The sequence below is a fragment of the Chlamydotis macqueenii genome, chromosome 7 (assembly GCF_036417535.1).
Source record: "Chlamydotis macqueenii isolate bChlMac1 chromosome 7, bChlMac1.mat, whole genome shotgun sequence".
NCBI lineage: Eukaryota > Metazoa > Chordata > Aves > Otidiformes > Otididae > Chlamydotis > Chlamydotis macqueenii.
Window position 1 is genome coordinate 36,777,980 of NC_141562.1, and position 24,193 is coordinate 36,802,172.

General features: G+C 40.6%; 1 protein-coding gene across 1 annotated transcript in view; it reads right to left on the reverse strand.

The window, feature by feature from the left end:
• ADAM12 (ADAM metallopeptidase domain 12) overlaps positions 1 to 24,193 on the reverse strand; it is a 177,901-nt gene that overhangs the window by 59,079 nt on the left and 94,629 nt on the right. Inside the window, exons 4-6 of the mRNA XM_086751789.1 lie at positions 17,562 to 17,640; positions 13,770 to 13,846; positions 2,367 to 2,550 (exon numbers count right to left, since the gene is read on the reverse strand). Coding sequence (XP_086607915.1) covers positions 2,367 to 2,550; positions 13,770 to 13,846; positions 17,562 to 17,640 — 340 coding nt within the window. The remainder of the gene's footprint in view (positions 1 to 2,366; positions 2,551 to 13,769; positions 13,847 to 17,561; positions 17,641 to 24,193) is intronic.

Consider the following 24,193-nt stretch of genomic DNA (forward strand, 5'->3'; position numbering starts at 1 on the left):
ACATCTCAGTAGGCTTCAGCGGAACCCACAGTGCTCTGACAGAGCCCAGTTTACCTCCCTGCAAAATATATCAGGCATGAGTGAGATGCAACATAAAGCAAATGACCATGTGGGTGTTGGCTGTGAAGGAACTGATCTCCTAGACACTAAATAAAACATAAATCTGAAATTTATTACGTGGTCCTGATCAGAGATGTACCCCCAATGTTCCTCTAGTCTTCTTCCAAATGAAAAGTAAAAGATGAGACATGAAAATACAGGTACGAAGATACAAGAAGAGCTCTGTTGCTTCAGTCAGTTTAAACCATTTACTTTTTCCCAAGAGCAAAACTGTTTGGACTGCAGAGAGTTAGCCTAAGAGAAATTGGCTAGCAGGGTATAATCACGTAAGCCTCTGGTGACTGCATAACGAATCCATTCCTGTGATTCGCCCAAAAGCTATGTGCATTTCTTGGATACAATATTTATTTATAAAATATACCTAATTATTACTTTTTTCAGCTTTCTTTCTGCAGCCAGCTGCATCAATCCACAATCCATTGCCTAAGTTAATCCTTCAGAATTAAAATGAAGAGTCAATAATACAGCCGGGATAGATACATATGATGGGAGACTTGCCCCATGCAGCTCTGCCTGATCTGTGGTCCACCAAAACCAAAACAGCTGGTCAATCCACCACCGAAATGGCTATTTTGTGTGGCTACAGAGAAAAAGCCATACTGTAGGGTCTGTCTTACACATCAGGCTTGCGTTCTGTAGGATCCTATCTCAATGGAGCTCAACTGGAATACACACTCCTTGCTGCAATTTGAGGGTCCACTGAGTTACAAAATGACCCAATATTTCTAGAGACCCAGCTCCAATGGGGCAAAACGTGTCTGCACACATCTGCTGCATTATCTGACTTGCTCTATTAAATCTCATGTTTGGATCTGGGAAGCTGAGTCTTCTTCTCTCACCCATTATAATTTGGAGCAGCCTTATGTCTTCACACTTTGCAGGTCATCTTTATTCAGTATGTCCTGACAGCTGATGGCAACACTGAAATGTGAAAACTCACTCCACACATTATATTTGACAGCTTTCAAAATTCATACATTAGAAGCATATCCAACATACTCATTATATATATTGTACCTATCCATGTGATGTGGCTGTTGACAGTTTTTATAATTATGTCCACTGAACCACAGCAAAAATATTTTTCCAATATTTAAGGTGAATTCTGGCATGTAGTTGAAGCCATCAACAAAATGTGGGAAACATAAAGGTAATAGCAAAACTGCTTTGACCGTATGAGCTAGTTGTATGCACACATTTTATTTCAGTTGCCTAGTGTTACATTGATTATTACGTCAGCGGAATTCAGTCAAAGTCACAACGATTTTGGGGCAACCTTAATAAAGTTGTGAAAAGCACTTTTCCAGTGCTTTCAACCTGCACGCACTTTCAGAAATAAGCTTAGCCCAGAAAATGGCATATGTAAAGGCTAATGCATTAGATGTCATATTTAATATTCCTAAAATGTAAAATAACTTAATTCCACTACGCAGATAATATCTAGGGATGCCATTTAGATTGCTTCCCTCAACAATTAACTTGATGCAAGGGCTTAGTAGTACATGTAATTATAAATCCCAATATTTGACATTTAAAAAAATGTTGAGGGCAGATTTGTATAATTGTATAATTTCTGAACAACTAAACCAGTCTTTTCTACAATCCCCATCCAATATGCAGATGAACTTATTACAGTATTTCCTCTCCCCAACTTTTAGCTCATTTAATTTTCTACAGTTTCCATTAGCTAGATGCATTTCACATTAAATGCATGTCTTCCTACATAAGAGCAAATACAATAATTCATCCATAAAATAATATGGTGAGAATTTGTTTTGTCTGCATAAGCTATTTTCCTACTAGAATGTAACAGGTTCAAAACTCAATATCAGCAAAGTAGCACAGCTGGTATGTTCTCTTCCATCTTGGGTGGGCAAGAACTTTTCCAGACACTGCTTAGTGTTCTTATGGGGTCTTAAATTCTCATCATACATGAACCAAAATTTACTCCCATAGTATGAAACTATACACTTTTCTGTGCCATCTCATTACCAAAAAGAAAGTAAAAAGCAAGTTATGCTTGCAGGATCAAGAAAAGGTAATAAACTTTTAGCAAATTCTGGAAGTATATGCTTAATTTTAAGCATGCACTTAAGCACATGAGGTCAACAGAAGTTGACTGTATGGTTTAATGTTTTGCTCGGTAGGGACTCTTTGCAACAAAGAGTTTTGATGGGTAGTAATATGGAGATGCTACCAGAGACATACTCACAAACCAGAAACTTGAAAGTGCATCATCCACCTACCCTGCCAGCTTGAGAACAGTGTGATGTGTCATTGTCATCAGCTCTCATGGCAGAGATGTCCAGCTGATGGCCACATAATCCTGGGGCTATTTTCAAATTCTCTGCTCGGGAGATCTTGTGTTCACTTGTAGTACCTTCCAATGGCTCCAGAATGTAGCTTTTGTTTTCAAATACAATAATTCCCCTGTTAGAGAAGAGAACAGAGAAAGATGCATGGTTTTCAAGAGCTAACATAGGCTTGTCTACAACAAAGTTACAACAGGTTTTAATAAAGATGGAGTATAAAAAAATAAAACATTGATTTACAATGTCATGGTTGGGTGGAGCAGGAAACATCAAAGCTGTATATTTGTCATTGTGGCATACTATACTTTAAAAGAAGTAATGGCTCAAAGAAAATTTTCCTCTTCTGAAGTGTTGCACTGTAGAGAAAAATTGTATTTGTGTTTTATGTGCTTTCCATTCTCCCACTGATGCATTGCCCTTGCTGAGTGTCGAGTCACAAAGTGTGTGCTTCTGAGGACCCATGGCAAACAGTGATGAACAAAAAGGTGGTGAAATGCCTTTGTAAGAAAAGGTACAGAGTGAAAGTATTCATTATGATCTGCACTGTGCATTATACCTTTCAAACCAAAAGCTGATGCAAGCATCAATTCTGCCAGATGAAAAAGCCATTGCCGTATCAAAATGGATTATTTAATATTGCACAGTGGGGCAGCAGATTGAAGCTCAGATACATTAACTGGTGGATTCCTGTTTAACACATTTTGCTACCCAAAATAATAATTTTTAGTGAAGTGCCACCTACTACCTGGGGATCTCAAAGATTTTCCATCAGTGAAACACTCTTGTCGCATTACTGTCAGCTACCATATCCAAAGAGGAAATACGGGTTTAGGAAGAGATAAAACACCTTGCCCCAAGAAACATGTGGAAGAACCTCGAATACATGGGCAATTCTGGGCTTCATGTGCTGCCTCCTAACCAAAAACCACTCTTGCTGTGTACTCCAGACAACTCACCAAGTAATTACAGACAGGGCTCAGGTAGAAATTACTGTAAGAGAAAGGAACTCAATATTCTGTGCCCAACTTACAAGTGTCTAACTTGCGTTCCGGCTTCAGCAGCAATAATTACAATCTACGTACCTGGAATTCCTATGGAATTTTTAATTGGCCAAGGCATTCTTAGAATCACAGAATGGTTTGGGTTGGAAAGGACCTTAAAAGGCCATCCAGTCCAACCCCCTGCAAGAAGCAAATTTCTCAATACCTCTTCTAAACGGCTCTATACGCTATTAAACAGCAATCATGTTCAGCCCAAAGCTGGCTCTGTTTTATTAGTGTGTCTTTTTGGTGTATAGGAAGTGCCTGCTCTTTTTATTTCTGTCTGGATTGTAACAAAGGTAAGATACTACAAGCATTGTGAGATCCATTCACGTGTCTACACAATTCTTCTGCAGAAAACTAAAAAAAAAGAAAAAAAGGAAAAAGAGGAAGGACCCAGGAGCAGGTTAATGACACCATAAAGACAGATTTAAAAATAAAAAAGTAAAATTACTAGGAAAAAGCTGCCCTAGCTATTCTGTTCTTAGCAAGATATGATAAAGAATGTGAAAGTCTTTGGTCTCCTAACCAGTTAACTGAAATTTTCATTCCAAGCTGACAGCACAGTTTTATTACAAAACATCGTTAACATCAGTTCAGCCAAGCCAACAAATGACCATCTTACTGTTAAGTAGGACAGCTGGAAGTTCAAGAGAAAAAAAAACCAAAAAACTGGAAACCCATGAGATTAAAAAGGCTGTGCAACAGCATTTGCAGGAGCCTGCTTTACTGATCTGAACCAAGAATCAGGATCTGGTAACTAATTTGAGCTTCCTTAGGACTCTTGGCAAGTCGGGTAGGGTATGTTATTTACCCATGCCGTGTATGATGGATTGCAGGACTGATTTATCACAGAACCCTTGTAGCTACAGCTTGCATACCCTATAGCACGCACGACATGGGAGACACCTCCGAGAAGGTCACTTGGTGCTTTGAGTAACCTTACACCCTACAGCTCTAAATTATTTTCAGATCTGCCTTTTTCCTTGAAGAATTTAGGAAACTAGGACAACATATTCCCTTTACTCCAATAATCAGCAACTCTGTAATCAGCGTAATCAAATAGGGATTGTTGTCTTTCCCTTGTGCAATTAATCATTTAATTTTGGAGGCAGCTGGAAACAGAGACGGAGGCAGAAGTCCATTAGTCATTGTTTGAAATGGGCCAGCCTGACTGTCTCTCTTTACTGACAACTCAAAACCAAGAGAAAACCAGGAAGGATTTTATTTTTAATGTTAAACTTTACCCTGCTTAGAACATCAACTTAAAAAATATACATTTAAATAATTTTACATAATTATTTACACTAGAAAGGGAGAGACTGGGTAGTATCCTTCTACTGGGCAAAGCGCTCTCTTTGTATATCCAGCTACTATTGAAAATAACTAAATAACCATTTCTTTACCCCTCATTTTCTTTAGCTGCAGAGCATATGGACAAATGACCAGGTACCAGAGTGATTAATTTTGTTTTCTACCAAGCACATCAGAGCCACGGCAGCCTACTCAACTTGCCACTGAGACTCCCATCCCAAGCGTGAGTCTTTAAGAACAGTTCTGCCTTGTAAACAAAGCAATTCCATGGTAAAATATATATATATCTGCAGATTTGGCATAAAGGAAAATATACTTTTCATTTAATGAACACTTATCCTTTGAGTGCTGTCTACAGGATATCAGCACCTGGCTTGTGACCGTCTGTAATAAGATAATGAATATCAAATATGAGTTATCTTGGCCAGCTCTCTGGTTTTGACTGATGTACTTTTCCTACAATTGCATTTTCCCCCCATTGATCAGTGCCAAGCACAGCACCTTAAAAATGTGACTAGTCAAAAGCTATGGTTTCTTTCTTTTTTTTTTGGTGTGGTAGGATTAGATGAACTATACTTACCCGTCTTTCAGTACTAAGAATTTGATGCAAATAAAATAAATCCAAAATTACCTTTTTCCTTCCACTTTTGTCAGGTGTTTTAAAAAAAACAACCCTCTGCTACTCCAACCCCATTTCTGTGTCTTGGTCTTGAACCTGGCTCCTACAATCCCGAGCCAGTCTGTGTTCCCCGAAGACCAAGATGGCGCAACTATTCCATTTTTTTAGAAGGCATTAATGGTAAATAATATAATGCTTTCCAATGTGGCAAATAGACAGTTTATTAAACTATAGATCCTCAACCAAGAATTATACAAGGAACCCCAAAGGGATTTCAGCAGCTCTGCGAGTGCTCGCACAGTGGCTCTTCTTTAAGACCAACTTTTACTGAATTCTGTGAGATTTCTACCATTACCTCTACCAGGCAAAAGACGATCAGAATTCCCAAGCTTACAAATATTTGGGAAAAATGCAATATAAAGTATACATTTTTTTTTTTTCTCTAGTTAACTAATTCATGTCATCTATGGTTTTGCCAGTCCCAAATCAAAGTGGTGCTAGGAAGTCAGAAAGATGTCGCAAATGAGCCAAGCAGGAAAGACAAGAGACAACTCAACTCCTATCTAAAACTATTCAGCTGTCCTTTTCATAGAATCATAGAATCACTGGTAGCAGAGAGGGAGGGGAAAAAAAAAAAAAAAGAATCTATACCATACAGCATGTCCAGACATCATTTCACAGGCTGCAAGCCAACTGGAAGCAGCTCCAGTGTAGTCTTGAGCCTGAGCTAATATTTCACTCTACCTATCAACAGGGTTTGAATCCGGCTCACGTCTGGTGCTCAGCACCAAATAAAGCACATCCACATTGCTGCTAATCAGCTCTAAACACTTATTACATGCCATGTGGACACACGAGGATATGTATATGAGATGGCCTATGATGGGACAACTCCCTTCGTCTCAAAGAAATTACATATTATATAAATAAAATAAAATATAGCTTAAATAATTAATTTGTTATTAATGCTGTTTAACTTGCCAGGAATCTCTCAATTATGGAAGTGCAGTTTGATGGAATAATTCCGCTATTTAAATCGTTGATAAAGTAAAATGTGATTTTTTTTTCTCTTAAAAAGAAAAACCCAAACAAAACCTAACGCAAGGCCAGTCGTATTTCATAAATCAAGAGGCTTTAGGAAATTTCAAAATATAAATGGGATTTTTCTTTTCCAACTTGTCAGCAGAAGCAAAGGCCCTGCCAACATAAACCATCAATGCATACTTGTCCGAGAAATTGTGATGCTGAAGTAAAACTTGGCTAGGACAGCATTATATGAAACTGTGATATATTATTCTGCTGTTCTATACAGGAAAAGTTAAGTAAATCAATAAATCTGATACCCATGAATGCAATTAAACATTTGGTTTTAATGAAGCTCAAAGTTATACTCATTTCTAAACAATAATAATTAAAAAAATCTATTACCATTGGAAGAGGAATGGAGATGTTTTCAGTTTGTAAGAAATTAATTAGACTACAGAGGGCTGTCATGCTTACACACCACATATTCACATTAAGTCTGTCTCTGCCCACAGAAAGACTATGCAGTACTCACGTGCCGCCTAAATCCTACAGGACCTTCAATTATTAATTAATTATACAGCTTCAAAAATAAAGGGATCCATCTCACAGCTATTTCAATGAGAATTTTAGGACAACAGAACAGGAGCCTTGCAGCCCTGGGGCATTGTTCTTGTGATGCTCATGAGGGAGGTACAGCCGTTACTCACTGCCGTGTTTCTCAACCGGCATGATAGCAGAAGGTGATCTGTAAAATTTTATTTATTTTTCTCATCAATTCTACATTCTCAGGACTTTGTATAAAAAATTCCCAGGTAAGTAAGCAGGAAAACAAACAAAGGAAGAGCAAAAATGAAGTAGTGACTGAAAACTCCCTGCTCCTTGCAGGAGGGTTGAACTAGATGACCTTTGAAGGTCCCTTCCAATCCAAACCATTCTGTGATTCTATAAAACTTTACTTTCAGTTTATTTGAATTAGTTGCAGATTAATACTATTAGGAAAAATTATCAAGATGACTGTTCAGTGGTTTTCTCATGGGCTAGGTGATCTTTAGGTATTTTCCAAATCATTTGGTCATTCTTTAACTTTAAAAGGCTGGGAAACACAGAGAATGGGAGCTAGACTCCAGCAGTGGAAGTACTCCTGTCTCCACCACTGCCACTGGGCAGCCTTGAATTGGGAACTCACCTGATTCTGTGTCAGTTTCCCACCTTTAGAATGGGGTACATCCTAGTAACCACAGACAATAATGATCTATTGATGAAGAACATCACAGAAGACCCAAGTAATACCATGATCTTACTATCCTGCCCAGCAGATTCCATTAAAATAACAACTCTGACTCAAATCAACAAAGGGCAGCATCTCAAAGGGAGGTTAAAGCAGCAGCATGACTGGTTTTACATATTGCAGTGGTGGGAGGGGTGTTCTCATGCAGACACACCATTAGTCAAATACATTTCATTCCAGCCAATGCCTTTCACTAACCTGAAAATACATTCTATAGCACAGCGTCTAAAATGCAGTCATACTGGAGCACTCGCTTTGTCCTGTCTCAGTGCAAGACAGATTTGTCCAGAATGAATGTATATTGGTTGCAGCTTCGATGCCTGGAATTTAAGCAGGGAGTTAATTGAACTGAAAGCGATAATGCAATTTCGTGTCCAGCACTTGGGTTGCAGGAAACAGTAATTGCGTTAGCAGAGAAAGTGTCACATGTGAGCTCAGGTGGGAGGGTGACGAGACAGACTAAGGAAAGCAGAGAAAAAAGAAGGAAGGAAGGAAACAGTGGCATCAGTGCCCATTTAGTGAGCAGATTTCATAGCATTCTGCAGCAAGCGGTGTAACAGTAGAAGGCAGCTTGATTCAAACGTGCACATCACATTAAGGCTATAGGATGCTTTTTCCAGTGACAAAGTGCCCAAAAATATTTTTAAGTTTTAAGTTTTGGGGTGTTTTTTTGTTTGATTGTTTTTAGGTTTTGTTTTTAGTTTTTTTGGTTTTTTTTTTGTTTTTTTTTTTAAATTAGGTGCTGTCAGAGACTTGATGGAGAAGGGACAGGCTCAGCCAGGTACAGATCATCCCTCATGCTTGACCTGGCAGTAGCAGTGATGCTTGAGGGATTGCTGAGCACCAGGGGCCAGTGCGTAGACAATTGTCAAAGAATGGAGATATATTTGTCCCAAACCACAGAGGTGATTTGTGATGCAGGAGCTAAAACACAGAAGCTAGGAAACCCCAGAAGCTGAATGCTTTCTAATGTTAAGCTCAAAAATCTCCAGTAGTTTCACGGTCAGATAACTTACAAACCATGTGAGATGTTTATATGAACTAAAAGCTCTTCAGAAAGTATGGAGAAAAAGCACACATCCAAACCATTGCTTCTCTCAACTGGGATTTTCTCCTAACTTCTTTTTTGGATGAAATCTCCCCTTCTGTGGGGAAATGATGCTTGAGGAGTCATAAGGAATTTAATTTTTTTTTCTCGCTGGTTTCCTACTTCCATTCCTTTTTTAAATAGTTGATGTCTGGAGCGTCAAATTTAAATCCCTTCTTCAGCTGCCTGTGTCTGGGATGCAGAGAGTTCAGCCAGACCGTTTGAAAAATGGATGGCTCTCGTACTGGCGGCCTCGTGTAGAGTAACTACGTAATAATCCCTTTAAAAATGACTTTCTGTTCAGTTCTGGGGCCTTATCCCCATCACTGCCACTGTGGACACAGCATCTTTCAGTCGCTGATGAGGTAGAACAATGACTGAATTATTTTCGTATGTGTAAACGGGATCATTATCTAGGAATTGGGTAACTGCAAGGGATTCCTAGCGTTTTCAGGAGCATTTCGCTGTTTTAGAAAGAAAAGTCTTCCTGGGAGATTTGTATCCTTAAACTACCGAGCCGTTCCTGAGAGCATCTCTCAGGGTCCCCCCACCAGAGATGTCTAATGCGGATGCCCTTGGAGCAGCACGTCCCCATGCCAGCATCCTTCACCAGCCCCCGGATCATGGAGGTCATGCTCTACTTCAGGCTGTATTTTTGTGTCTATCTGCTAGGTTCTGCACTTGCAGAGAAAGTAACAGAGGAAAAAAAAATCCTTCAAGTCTGTACAAATTTATCATAGAAGATGTGTGTGGTGGCCACAGGCCAAAATTATTTGCTAAAAACTTGAAGAGCCTCCAAGCTAGATAAACAGAAGGTTATTTCCTAGGACAGGAAGGAAACGACTTGACTTTGTCGTACCTTCACCTTCCCACAAGCTTTGACAGTCTAATTGGCTTTCTTATCCAGATGGAAGTACCGGAAATCCTGATTACCCATTGTTCCCATTTCGTGCGTTCAGCACTTACCGTCTCCTCTCTGCCATTCAGCTCTTCCACCTCCGGAGGAGCCAGCAGGATACAGATTATGGCATGATTATATTCTCCTCTAACCTGCGTTTTAGGCAGCTATCAGTGTCAATCCAACTATTTATGCCATTGTAATCCTACGTGAAGCGAGGCACTCGAATGTTATGTCTGAGAGGATGTAACATAGCTGGAATATGTGAGTCTCTACATATAGAAGCAGAGTCGACTTCTTGCTTATCTTTATCTCTCACTCCCCCTGCCCGAAAATGTAAACCAGGCAAACCTGTCTTCGTTTGCAGATTTCATACTTTATTCCTCCTGCAGCTCATCGTAGACTAATCATGTCGTATTTACAAGCTAATAATGCATCCCAAACACTCAACCATGTGGCTGCACTGTAAGCAAGAACTTGATGGTTGTGTTTGGTCAGAGCAAGGTTCTCTTCAGCAGGGCCTGTTGTGACAGGACAAGGGGTAATGGTTTCAAAATAGAGGGAGGTAGATTCAGATTAGATATTAGGAAAAAAATTTTTACACTGAGAGTGGTGGAGCACTGGCCCAGGTTGCCCAGAGTGGTGGTGGATGCCCCATCGCTGGAAACATTCCAGGCCAGGTTGGACGGGGCTCTGAGCAACCTGATCTGGTTGGAGAGGTCCCTGCTCTTCACAGGGAGGTTGGACTGGATGGGCTTTAAAGGTCCCTTCCAACCCAAACCATTCCGTGATTCTAAGGTTGCTCCAGCCCAACACCTTGTCTCTGGCCCAGGCAACAGCAGATACTTAGGGGTAAGATATAACAACATAAGAAGCACAGCCCAGTTGGTGCCCCCAGCTCTTACAGCACGAGTGTCATGGACATTTTTGGGTTTGACAGCCCTGGAGAGGCTCCCTCAGTTCCTCTCCCCAAATTGTCTAATTTTTTTTGAAACTATGGATAATTTTTATGTTGACACCCACCTGTGACAGCGAGCTCCAGAGTTTCATTACGTGGTGAACACAAAAGTACATTCCTTTGCTCTAAAATTTAATTTGATGTCTCCTAATTTGGGTTATGAAAAATATTCAGTAATTGTCCTCTCTCCAGCATGACATTCAACCTCGTTTCATCATACTCCTTTTCTCCGTCATCTCCTTTCAAAAGTGATAAGTCATAGTCTATTTTCTCTCCTTGGACAAAAGCTGTTCCATACCTTTGATCATAATTTTTGCCCTTCTCTGTACCTTTTCTGGATATAATGCTTCCTTTTCTGAGATGGTGATGGGGAGTGGGAAAACAAGAATTGCGTGCAGAATTCAAGATGTGAGTGCACCACAGATTTATAAAGTGGTAACGAGGGTTTTTGTTCTATCCCCTATTTCTGTCCCAGTAATTCCTGTGATCCTTTTTGCCTCTTTGACTACCGCTGAGCACTCAGGCTTCAGAGCGTGCTAAAATGTGGAACCTATTCTTTATGACTAGTTTCATGTCTTTTAATGAACTCTCCTAATCTCGGGGAAAAGACACAGTTCCTGCCTATCCGCATCTGGAACAATGCCCAAGGTGCCTGTCTAACAGGAGTGGGAGGATATTCATGCTCTGAGGTTTCAGTGAGCTCACAGCTTGCACTTCCTCTCATTAGATGTTTTTCAGGCACTTAAACTTTAGCCCTATGCAACGGCTGTGTGGGGTAGGTAAGAATCATTAAATGAATTTCACAGACGGAGAAACTGAGACAGAGAGATTTGTCCAATTCACTTAGAAGCTGTCACAAAGCCAGGAACAGACTGAGAAACAAGATCAGTCCTTCCTTCCACTGGTTGCCACAAGCCAAAGGGCTGCCCCAGGGACTGTCCTCACCTGGGGCTCCATGACCACACAATGTCTTGTCTTTACCCCTGCAACTTGAGTTCTTTAGCACGGCATGGAAAAACAAGCAAGCTGGTGGGCAACTACAGCATAGCATCCCATCCCATCCCATCCCATCTTATCCCATCTTATCCATAGCTATCCTTTCAAGCTGTAATACCAGAAAAGGTTCCAGCAAAGGAAGCCATGAAGGAGTTTTGAATTGTCCTACATCTCATTGTTTCAGATTGGATCAGGCGCAGTAAATCAAAGAATCACAGGATGGTTTGGGTTGGAACTGACCTCTAAAGACCATCCAGTCCAACCCCCCTGCAAGGAGCAGGGACATCTTCAACTGGATCTTTTCACCCAAATTCTTAAGGGATGCATTGCCACAATAGTATTTTGGGGGCAGAGGTACACAGCAACCTGTGGGCCTGGTTCTGGAAGATGCTAAGTGCTCTCAGGACCTCAGTGCAGGACTTCACACCACTTGGCCTTTTATTCTCAACCAGTTTTAATGAGAAGGCCTGGAAGGTTCAAGGAACTGGCATGTATTATGAACCCTTTCAAATAGATGTCGCTGGCTCAGATCAAGCACAGGTAATGACTGGAAGTTATTACTATCAGCTATCAGGCTGTAAAGTGAGTTTTGTGGAGGAAGTCAACAGGCAGCCTTCTCACAAACCGTTATCCCTCATGGACAACCTCTTAACCAACCTCAGCCGTGAATACAGCAGCTAAACTGGCACAGATACTGAGATATGTCCTCAGCTGTTCTGCGAGAGCAAAACATGCATCGGCTGGGAAACTTACAAAAACTTGTACTGACAAAGATGCTGCTAACAGTTTTCCTGTGGGGAAGGAGCCTAATACTGTTAGCTTGCACTCTGGGGATTTAGCTGCGATAGTGCCAGATGAGAGAAAAATGTCACTGCCAGCATATGTTGCCTTGATGTAGCTGACTGCCTAAAACTGGGAAACCACTCTGTGAGCTCAACAATTGCAAAAAACACATTAGAGAAGGAAGAAAATGCTTTTAATGTGGAGAAGAGTAAGTTCTCTTGAGAGTTCTTAATTTCTTAGGTAGCTCTGGAACAAGACATCGGTGCAGACCCTGACCCACATGGTCCCTGTGGACCTTGCAGTCCCTTTAACTACAATATTGAAAGCACTGCATTATATTTTCACAGACAGCCATGGTCCATGCAAGGGGTTAGCTAGAGCAAGCTTGTGGAAGATGCCAGATACATGCTGAAGCACCCATAAAACCCCTCTCCCTGTGGGAATGAGCCACGGGAATCCAATCCACTACAGCAGTTTGCTCTCTCTGCTGCTCTCGGTCCCAGCGCTCCATTATACAAGCCTTGATAATACCACTATTGCACAAAATGCAAAATCAAGGGAAAAGGACTCCAGCTACTCATGCTGTTTGTGGATAAATTAAACCCGCCCAGAAAAGGTTGAGACAGCTGGAAATCTGACAGGAAAACTGGGTTTTCCAGGGAGAACACTAGAGCCAATTTACAGTTAATTACTGTGATTTGGAACAGCTCTGTGAGTAAATACCAGACTCTGGTTGTCCAAGTAAGGAAGATAATTGTTTCCTGAACTGTGTCCATTGTGTATTTAAAATGTTGTCAGCCTGTTCCCTTCTCAAACTCAGAAGAGATTTGGTTTTAGGCAATGTGAGCCTGCTACTCCTGCTGCTACAAGCAGCTCAAATCCTAACGCTGAGCATCATACCTGCCACCAACACGATTTATTGAGCCCCACAGCCACATTTATAAAGCAAACCCTCCTAATGAAGAGGCTGCCAGACAGGGCGTGAGTTTGCAGCTGCAACGCAGTTCTGCTGTCACTGGTGAACCCGCTTTGGGGACAAGGAGGACTGGAGGGCCCGTGGGCACTGCCAGCCCAAAAGTGTGCCAAGTACCGCCCTGCTGCGAAAGGGATGGGCAAGAACAGGCGGTAAGAGAGAAGGGACGCCATGGAAAATCCCCAAATTGCATTTTCTATTTCTTTTTTCTCTTCGGAGCAACTAGAGGGAAAACGCTTTTACAGAGATGGTACAAACATTCGAAAAACAGATACCGGTACATTCTTTAAAAGGCAAAAGAAAAACTCAACGGCTACTAGGATGGTTTCTTAAGGATTACGGAAATATTGCTCACCTGAGTCCAGAGCAGGTACTGAGACTGACGGAGGAGTCGGGGTACCCTTGTACATGGCCGTGGTAATAGCAGTGACCCTGATTGCAGAAAAGAAAACATTTCAATAGTCATAAACACTCATTGCTCTTTAGTTTTCTCAGGGTTTTCCACCCCCTTTATTCCAAAATGATTATAAATTTCAGGCTACAGCATTCAGAACCACACTGGCAGCACCTTCTCTGCCCCACTAAATATTCATTGTGCTTAACAGTCCAAAGGTTGGAGGCTTTTTAAACCTCAAAGTGTGGGAGTAATATTTTTTTTTTGTTGTTTTCTTTTGTGTTTTTGTAAAGAGGGTCAATGGTGTTTAAATTGCAGGACTGACCACTTTTTTCTGTCTCGTTATTTGAAGCTACAATTTTATAAAATTAATCAGATTAACAAATCAGCTGACATATCTTCCTACTTTCTATAGATACATGTTTTTATTTAAGGTCTTTTACATCTCTGTCTGTCTATAGGAGGTAGCTATGTATAAAGAAAAGTATAAAAAAGCCAATTGCAACCCTACAGTTAAAAAAAAAATCAGAGAGTAAATGAAGGGGAAGGGAAACTGGTTGGAAAGGAAAACTTTTATTGAAATACTCAACTAAGTGGCTGCATGCTATTAAGAATAACCGAGAATAAGAGGGTCTTCTATTCTGAGAGGCAACAATCCAATTTCATTTTGTGGCTAGGTTATAGTATTTCCTTAATAATCCACTGCTTGCAAAAGGTGCCCACAACAGAGATACTTTCTCAGCACATACACATATCTGTCTGGAATCAAGGTTAATTTTATTATTGACTAAAGGTTATATTACATTCCCAATTATGTGACTGGCTGGAAAGCAACGGTTGTGTCAGGTCCAGCATTTCTTTTCTCACGGCTCCTTTGAATGCCTCCTGGAAACTGAAAACACTCTTGTAAAAGGTTCCTATCTTATTAGTGCAAAGGAAACTTATCAGTCATGCTTCAACCTGACAGTCATCTCATTGTGCCTTTTTATTACTCGCTTCATTCACATCCATCTAACTGCATTAATTAACCTTTTCAGTTTCAGGGCATGGTTTTCACTTACAAAGCCTCACCTAGCAGACTTCTAAAGACCACCTTGATTTTGTTAAAGAAAGCAATAGCCGTGAAAATGCTGGGCAAGATAGAGTAATTCAGATATGAATTTTCTGCAAATAAGGTTATACCATGAAAAATATTTGTTTAGAGCATTTGTATTTCCAACATAAGCAACTGAACACGGAACAGCAACATCTGACTTTCTAAATACAAATCTCAATAGCTTTTCTCAGTGAAAGAAACGACAGAAACAAGGTAATGGCGTTTTACTCTTGGGTATTTTTATCTTCAGTACTCATAAAGAGTCAGTAACACATTAGCAAGGACAAAGCCACAAGAGAAGGGAAGAAGGGGCTGATGCCCCATCCCTGGGAACAGTCAAGGCCAGGTTGGACGGGGCTCTGAGCAACCTGATCTGGTTGGAGATGTCCCTGCTCCTTGCAGGGGGGTTGGACTGGATGGCCTTTAACAGTCCCTTCCAACCCAAACCACTCTATGATTCTATGAATCTATGAAGTCACAGATTGATTTTTTTTTTTTTGATGATTGCTTTTTTTTTTAGTATTATCAGTTACATGCATCCAGTTGGTAAGACAGAAGAAAAAAAAATGCCCCCTGCTCCAGCACTGACTCTCAGAATGACCCTGAAATAGTTTAAAACTAAAAATAGTTTTAGGTTTATTCTCGTCACTTTAAGCATAAGGTGGAGGTGCAGATCAGAGCTCTTAAGAAGTCAGTTGTTGGCATTTAGCCTCACCAGTGTTGGGCACAGTCCTCCGTGAGATGGAGACGGCAAGCTGATCTACTGTCCCACACGGGCTGCTGCTGCAGAATATCTGTCTCTATGAAAGAGTGAATTATGGCAAAGGTCCTGATTTCTTTCCCTCTCTGCACACAACTTGTCATTTTATTAACTTTGAGCTCCTCGTTGTGGCCCATTTCACAACTTCTCTGAGATCACATGCTATAAGATGCCAAAGTTCAATACCACAAATGTAAACTTATCAGACCGTGGCCTGCGATTGGACTGGTAGAAAATTGATTTCTAGCTCAGTAGTTCCACTGAACTGCAGGATTTTTTTTTCTTCTATCAAATCTTTTTATTCCTGTAAACTAGTACATAAAATGGATGACGCCCTAAAAACAAATAATTACCATGGCTGATTTGTCATACTTAAAACACCACTCTACCCTTACTTGAGATCAGTTAACAAATACCAGCTTTTGACAACTGCAGATTTTTCAAGTGCTATAAACCACAAAAATAACCTGTATGTTGAATTGTGTGCTAGAGAAACTCCCCCGAGGACAGCTCCACAAACCTAACTTGTTCTGACCTCCAAGCAGAATTTGACTAAGGACCTTTCCAATGGGAAATTTGATTTGGTTTCAACTACAGACGGTATTGATATCCTCAGACAAGAAGAGATGTAAAAACAAAATCACAGAGACTTCTCTTTTTTTTAAAGCCATATTGCAGCATTTAATAAAAAATTAATTCACCGATCTCTCAAAAAATATTTTAGGCAGCAATATGCACTGTCAAATATTGATCATGGCTTACTGCTGCTATGAAAACAGGTATTTTTTTATTTTTTAGTAAGGGAAAATCTAGCTGTCGTTAGCTGTACACATATTCATGTTAATGTAGGTCCATCTGTCAGAGTTCTGTGCTTCATTTCTTTCCTTTTACTTTGTGGAGGAGTCTCTACAGCCTTCCTATTCCTAAAACAAATGATTATTTTTTACTAAGCTGATTTTGAAGAAGATATGAGCATCCAGCAAAAAAGAAAACACTGAAAGGTTTCAAAATGATGGCTTTACTTGAGAGGTCTGCAGCTATAATGAAGATGCTTTTTCAGAAGTAAGAAAGATGTTATGCGCAGAAATAATGCCTTTCTCTGATATCAGCAAAGCCCATTATGGATGGGAACACAAAGCACAATGCCTCTTCTGACAGCATCAATAAATAAGTAACGTAACATAAAAAATACTTTATAGGACTTAGGCAGATAAAAGATAAACTTTGTAATTAAAATAATTTGATGCATTGTTCCTAATTAAGGCATTCATACTGTCAGAGCATAAAAATACTACTGTCTTAAAGCATTTTTTTATTTATAAAAGGCAGTTTTTAACTACTGATTTTAGCAAGGATCATATTAGCCATATTTTTATATATACATACATACATACATTTACACATATATATGAAGTATATCCATGACAGTCTGACTGTCTGGATTAAAAAACAAACCCAACCAACCAAGCCCCTCTCTCAAACCGCAGCCATGGCCTCCCCAATGCAGAAAGGCACTTAAGCCTTCAAAATCTCTGATGTGAGCTTCTGCATGGTGGAAATCAAGTATTTAGGGCTTTCTTCCTAACTGAACCAGGACTTTCCTCCATAACCAATCAACAAGGTCTGGATTTATTATAAAATTTTAATGGGTGTATTTCCAAGAAGCTGAATAAATCTTACAGATTTTAAAAGTCACCTGGTTAAAACCCCACAGCCTGCCTTTAAAGTCTCTCTCTAAAAATTCATATGTAGGATCACAGCAGTCAAAAAGTCACTGAAGGCAACAATAAAAGAAGATCACACATCTAACTGTTTCATCCCACGGCTCAGATCCCGGCTGAGAACACTTTGGGTTTTAACAATGAATCATCATCTACTCACGGAACGCCAGCCTTACCGTGTAATTGCGCGTGAGAACCACATCAGTGCCGTCTTTCAAATAGTGCGTTTCTGTGAAGCTGCTGGCTAACAGGCCCCTGAAAAAAAATAGAGCAGACATAATATTAAGGCCACATCACCTTGGCTTTGTCCTTTAGTGGTTCCGTTTAAGATAGTGATCAAAGACAAGCGTTAATGATACAATGACTACCGGGGCTGTGTGCGAAATAAGGAAAAATATAACTCCAAATACTGAAGCTGCAGTACATGAACACTTCCTTTGTTAACTGTGAAAAGATTACAGGTTTCCAGACTGCTTTCTCTTCCAAACGAGGACTGCATGCCAGCACATCTCAGTCTTGAATCTTCCATGTAATTTTCAACATATTTTACATTAAATCTGAAATCTAGATATTTGGAGTATTGTTAAGTAATAGTGGTTTGTGGAAAAGGAAAATGTTTTCCCTGTTACTTATTTTACTATATGATGTGTTGTATTCATCAGCAAGTGACCACCCAAAGACTAGTTTAGCTCTCAGCAAATGAAACAAAACCTCTTCCATGGACACTCAAGGAAAAGCACTCCAAGAACATTACAGAAGTTAGAGTGCTGGATTTATTCTGATCACCTGAAAAGAATACTCACAAATGGAAATCTAACAACTTGAAATGATGTATCAGGAGATGTACAGGAACCACTCTGAATCTCAATCGGTCACCACACCTAGGGCAGGATTTGGTTGCCCAACCAAGCATCTAGTGTTGATTTAGATACCTTATATGTTTCACCAACCAGCTCTGTATGGACACCTCAAATACCCTGTGGTGGCACTTGACACCAACGTTTATTTCACCTCTTGTGCCTACATCCTCTGAAAGGCCCGTCTGAAATAAAGACTGCTGTATCTATGTTTCCTACTCTCGTTATCACAAAGAGCAGTTGCTTCCTTAATTATCATTATTATTTATATAACAACACTGCTAAGTTCTGTGCTCAGCAGGCATTCATTACCTTTGTAAAGGTCAAAGGTAAGATCCCATTGCTGTTGAAGTCAACAGAGCTCTGCTGTGCACTTTTTGGAAATGGAATTTCATATAGGATAGCAGAGTGATTTTTATTTAATGAGACAAAATACAGGCAAGGGATAGGGTAACAGACGTAGCGTAAGGGCAAAGTGATTGAGCAATACACTCGTTTTGTGCTCTGCTATTTCCAAAGTGTTTGACAGCAGTGATGATAAAGGTGACCTTTCTGCTTCTGTTCATTCTACCCTCAATCACAGATCTAGAAAATATTTCACAGATTTATAGATTTTAATACTAGAAGGAAGCGCTGTGATCGGGAATCTGACCTTTCACATTACACAGGTCATTTGACTTGAATTCATCTTCTGGTACAACGACCGTGGTGGAACCAGATCCATTCTCTTATTGTACTGACCCCTTGTCTAGATCTCTCATGATGAAGAAGCTATCACAAGCCTGCTCAGTTTTTAACAGTTAATTAAGCTCAGTGTAGAACACTGCACTTCGTGTCAATGTTAAATTTCCTACCACTGGATCTCATTCCCTTACATCAATACTTCCTTTTCATTTGAGTCTTTCATGGACAGTTCTACTTACAAAGGTGAGGAAATAAAGCAGTTCCTGGTGTAGGTGTCATCGTCTCCCTATCAGGCATGTTTCATCAGGATTAAAGTTTGCTATCTACCTTGATGAAAATACTGGCTGAACGTAAGAATTCACAGTGTGAGCAGTAAAAGAACGGTAAAAGCATGAAGAAGATGGAGTCCCACAATTCAACTACCCTAATAAAATAAGAAGTAGAAGCCAAAGTAGGATTTCAAACCATGGAAATTTCATGTACCACTGAAGGACCTTTTAAAGAAAATGAGAAAGTTTTTCAGGCGTCTGCGTTAACACTCCTTCAGTTTAGTAACTAGGACACCATTGCTGAGACATCTGTTTTCCTGCCACATACGCGCTGATGCTGGTTTGAGAGCAGGCCAGAGGAAGGGTTTGCTCCACTCTGCAGAGGCTGGGGACCTCTACAAGAGATCTCACCACGGAGGCCAAGGATTTCTGGCAGAGAAAGAAGCTGTTATCCCCACTTTCAGAATGTCTAATATGTTAAAGGCTGCATAGCCAAATAAGCATGCAACACTAGCGTCCAGGGACAGCAAATCACGTAAAGGCATTTCTTGAAAGGTTATGAAATCTAACAGTAACAAGCACTCAACTTCCACAACTGAGTGTGCACCACTTTGCTTTCCAATTACGGCAATAATGTTTAACATACCAATGTTAACGAATCCAACATATGCATCTATTAGGTAATTTAATTACTCCTTCAACCCCCAAAGACAGGCAATGCAATAGATTGATTTAAATTTCTGTTTTTGACCCACAGTAAAGGAGATTAATAGAGGAAAGTAAATTAATTTAGATGGCAAGCTACTTAACCTAATTGGATCAATGTAATTCTGAAAGAGCAGGGATCAAAATAACGTTAATATATCATAGCACAATTCATCACCACATCTGGAGTTTCAAATGTTGTCAGCTACAATGCTCAGCAGTTCCAATTATGATCAATTTTTTGCGCTGCACAAAGAGGCAGAAACAAATGCTATCGAGAACTGCATCAGCTGCTGGATATGATTAAAAAAAAAAATCAGTTGAAGCAACACCACAACTTTCTCATTTATTCTCCAAAGATGCAGAAGTGCAATTCTTGACTTAAATTACTTATGTACTTAGTCAGGGTGTTTGTCAGCACTGTGGATTTTTTCACATTTCCCAGACCCAAATTAACAAGCAGAAGCTTCGATGGCCCAGAAGGCCAAGTTTTATCCCTCCTGATCTGTGACAGATACAGCACAGGCTGTCTCATCTTCTGTAAAGCAGCAGGAAGCTTACCTGTCAGATTTGCTGAAACATTTTCAGGTGTCAAGCAGCTTCCACCAACCTACGCCTCAGGGAATATGATGAACATTATTCAAACTTCTAATCTTCACCTTCCTGGCTCCCACAACATGAAGTCTTGTGCAGTTTGTTTGGGGAGGGGGAAAGTGTCCCCCTCATCAAATTTTTTACTCAATCCATTTAATGACAGGAATGATAATTTAACACACTACCTCTCACTTGCAAATGAGAAAATCACTCTCTTCTCTCCAGGCACCAATATTTTATTTCAAAAGGTTATAATGATATTTCATCGCCCGGGGAGAGTCAGAAAGGCAGAGCCACAAAAGTTAGAGATGGAAAAAAATCTTGTGGATCATACAAGTGGTCTCCCTGGAAGCCAAGTGTGCTGTAGATCAAACTAGGTGCTGTCTCATCGAGCCTGGGACGTCAGAAGCAATGCTGATCCCACCATTCTCGAAGGAAGATTTCTTTGCATTCCATCAGATGTTACTGTCGTGATGCATTTCCTGATACTCAGCCTTTTCTCGTTTTTCCTAGTTACACTTCTTCCACTAACAGAAACAATTGCTTTTCCTTCTTGGTACGTATATCACTCAGACAGGTGCAGATTATTATCAAATTCTCCCTTAACCATCCATGTGTCAAGACTGGCATACCAGGCTACAAAAAATTACAAGAGCTGTGTACATTTCATGCTAGTGCTACTCAGAAAAAAAAAAAAAATCTAAGCATTATCACAGTTGGAGCAGACATCAGGGTTTCCCTTGGTGATGCAGGAGAAACTGGTAGACAAAAACCTAAGGAGTAAACATCTTTCTCACAGCACACAGGCTTTTGATATTTTTCTATCTGTCTTTTAGGATGAAACTTCTTTGGTTGCCCTCCCTGTTCCAGGTCATCCCGCTGCACTACAGATATAAGGGGGAAGATACCAATGTTGTTATCCATCAAAATGGACCTACAAGTGTCTCAAAGCTGCTCGGTGAGACGTCCAGCAACCGAGATTCAACAGCACTGCTTTAATGCCAAGCACTATGATGTCTGGATGGCCTGGTGCACTTTTCTTCAACGTCCTGGGTGGTGTGTGGCTCACTGATACACTGATATGTGTATAGGTCTCAGAAGGACCATGTCTTGCTCTGGCATGACATGGAGCATAAAACTTGACCTTCGCTTCAGCAGGGAATCAGGGCTGGTGGAAGAGACACAAATTTTTACAATAACAAATCCCTGCTTCTGCCAGCCCTGTTGGATTGGGTTGATGGTTAGACTTGACGATCTTGGAGGTCTCTTCCAACCTTAAGATTCTATGATTGTTAGTGCCAGCGAACGAGCAGGGACCCGGGCTACTTCTCTTGGGCAGGTGCTCTGTTGCTCACAGCTCAAACCCCGCCCAGCACTCCCAGGGACGCGGTGCGATCTGCCTAGTGCCATCAACATCAACCAGGGCTTTGAGATGGGGTAACGTGAAGAAGCACTGAACACCTCACAAAAATCCCGTGCCTGAAACATAAACACCATAAGCAACTTCTAAAAGCAGCTCTGCGGTTTTTTTTTTAATCTCATGGAGGTGTAAAGCAGCCTCAAATCAGAGCCAGAGCTTTGTCCACTATTTGATTCTGAGGTCTGGCACACCTAGAAGTGAATCTTGGGTACTCTACATTTACACTGCAAGACTGACAGCACCGAGACGTATGATCTGATTTTTGTTCCTGCAACTCCTCATCCTGTGGAAAGGTTTGGAAATGCAGCCCTTAATTGTCACCTTAAATCTTGTTTCAAACACGGTCAGAGATGGAGATCTCTGTTCTGGGGTCCGACAGCACAGCAACGCACCCTTGGTGAGGAGGTTCCACAGGGTTGTTTTTAACAGCATCAAGGAGGTTCTGTGAACCTATTGAGCTTCAGAGAGGAATACGCATTCTTCATGCCCTTAAGTTTGCTTTTCTGCTTACTTTTGGTTTTGATTAACACGTCAGTATAGTTGCAGTACTCTAAGAACTGATGTTTTAGGAAGAACATTAAATATTCCTATGGCTTCTCCAATGATGACAGCAGGCCACGCTGCCTACTGTGGGAGCACTGATCATAAGCCACTGGTAGGGCAAGGCTGACTCAGACCCAACTGAGGTGCTTCCCTTCCCCTCAGATAGGCTGCCTTCAGCCCAGACAGACATCTGACCTTTACTGATACTCATTGCTCCTTCTTATCCTTTTGAACAATAAAGTGCCAAGTACTGCCTGACTCCGCTACACAAATTCTTACTGAAAGCCCTCCGGCTACGTATTTTAAACCTTGCCTATAAATGGAGGAGGTGAGGGGGGTGAACCAGGACGGCACAGAGACAGTTATAAAAAATGTCATCTAAACCTCCACCTGATGACACCAGTGTGCTCCATTAATTCTCAAGCATCTCAATTCAGGTCATTTTGACCTTTATACTGCAATTAGTTATTTCTTCAGTTCTTGTAGTTCTTCAGAGGTTCATCCAGGGGAATAAACAAGTCAGTTAAGCCTGCTGCTTCTGCAGTGGTGGTCTCAGCGCAAGTACCTTCTGATACTCACAAAGGCGATATTCACAGAGGCGTTTTTCAATTCTTCTTTCTCAGATAACAAATGAGTGAAGTACGGGTAATGAGTTTCCCATGCACAGGCACCTAACACTATGCTATTCGCAAAGCCACCACATATTCTTTAAACACGCTACATTCTTTCCCCTTGTTGAATTATCTTAAGTGATTTGAAATGCTTTTGGACATTTTCCCATTGAATGTCTCCACTTCATAACATCCTATCTGCTACACTCCAGTGTGTTGCCACAGAGGGACGGCAATGTCATAACTGAAGAACTTGAGAGATTGAAATTCACAGAGCATAATTAGCACAACAATTTTGAGGAAAAGAGAGGAGTAAAATAAAACTATAATAGCTAAGAAATCAACCAAGCATCCAAAGTTCCAACATTAACTCTATGGCAGTAGCCTCTGGCCTATTTCACATGGCCTTAGATAGACAATTTGAGTACATCATACCCTACATTTGAAAAATATATCTCTGTACTTCTCCTCAGTCCTTTTGATGCAGAAATTCATATAATCCAGTGTCTACTGGAGTCCATGTTAAAACCCCACTCCTATCCCCTCGCATGAGTGGAACAGTATCTGGCACAAAGATAGCAAATTTTCATAAACATATGCCAGAACATCAAAAGCAAGAGCTATCCTCTGAGTTACCCCTGGACCATGGGTATCCTCATTGCTAGCTGCTCTCTGGTGTGCTGGGGATAGGGAGACAACAGAGACAAGCAGAGCTTTTAAAGCCTACAAGCATACTGTCTTCAGAACCAGTCGCTACACATGGCTGCAGTGTACAGAAAACCAAAGAACCGTCTAAGCAAACAAATCTGAACAACTAAGGAAGAAAAACCACCTCCCTCACTGGCAATCACTGAGTGATTGAGAGCTTTCTTGTTTCTTGGCTGCTTGGAAGATAAACCATAAACCTCACCTCCTCAAACTTCAACAGAAAATTATGGAAATGAAATAAAGCACACCAGCAGCCTCCCATGCTGTTCCAGGCTCTCGATGCACATCCTGCTTCCATCACTCATCATAATATTTACTGCAAACATTTATTTGCCCAAACTGTAGCATTTATTTTATCATTCTAATTCCATGCGGTGAAAGCATGTTCTCCCTTGGAAGAAGATAAAGGATGTTTTC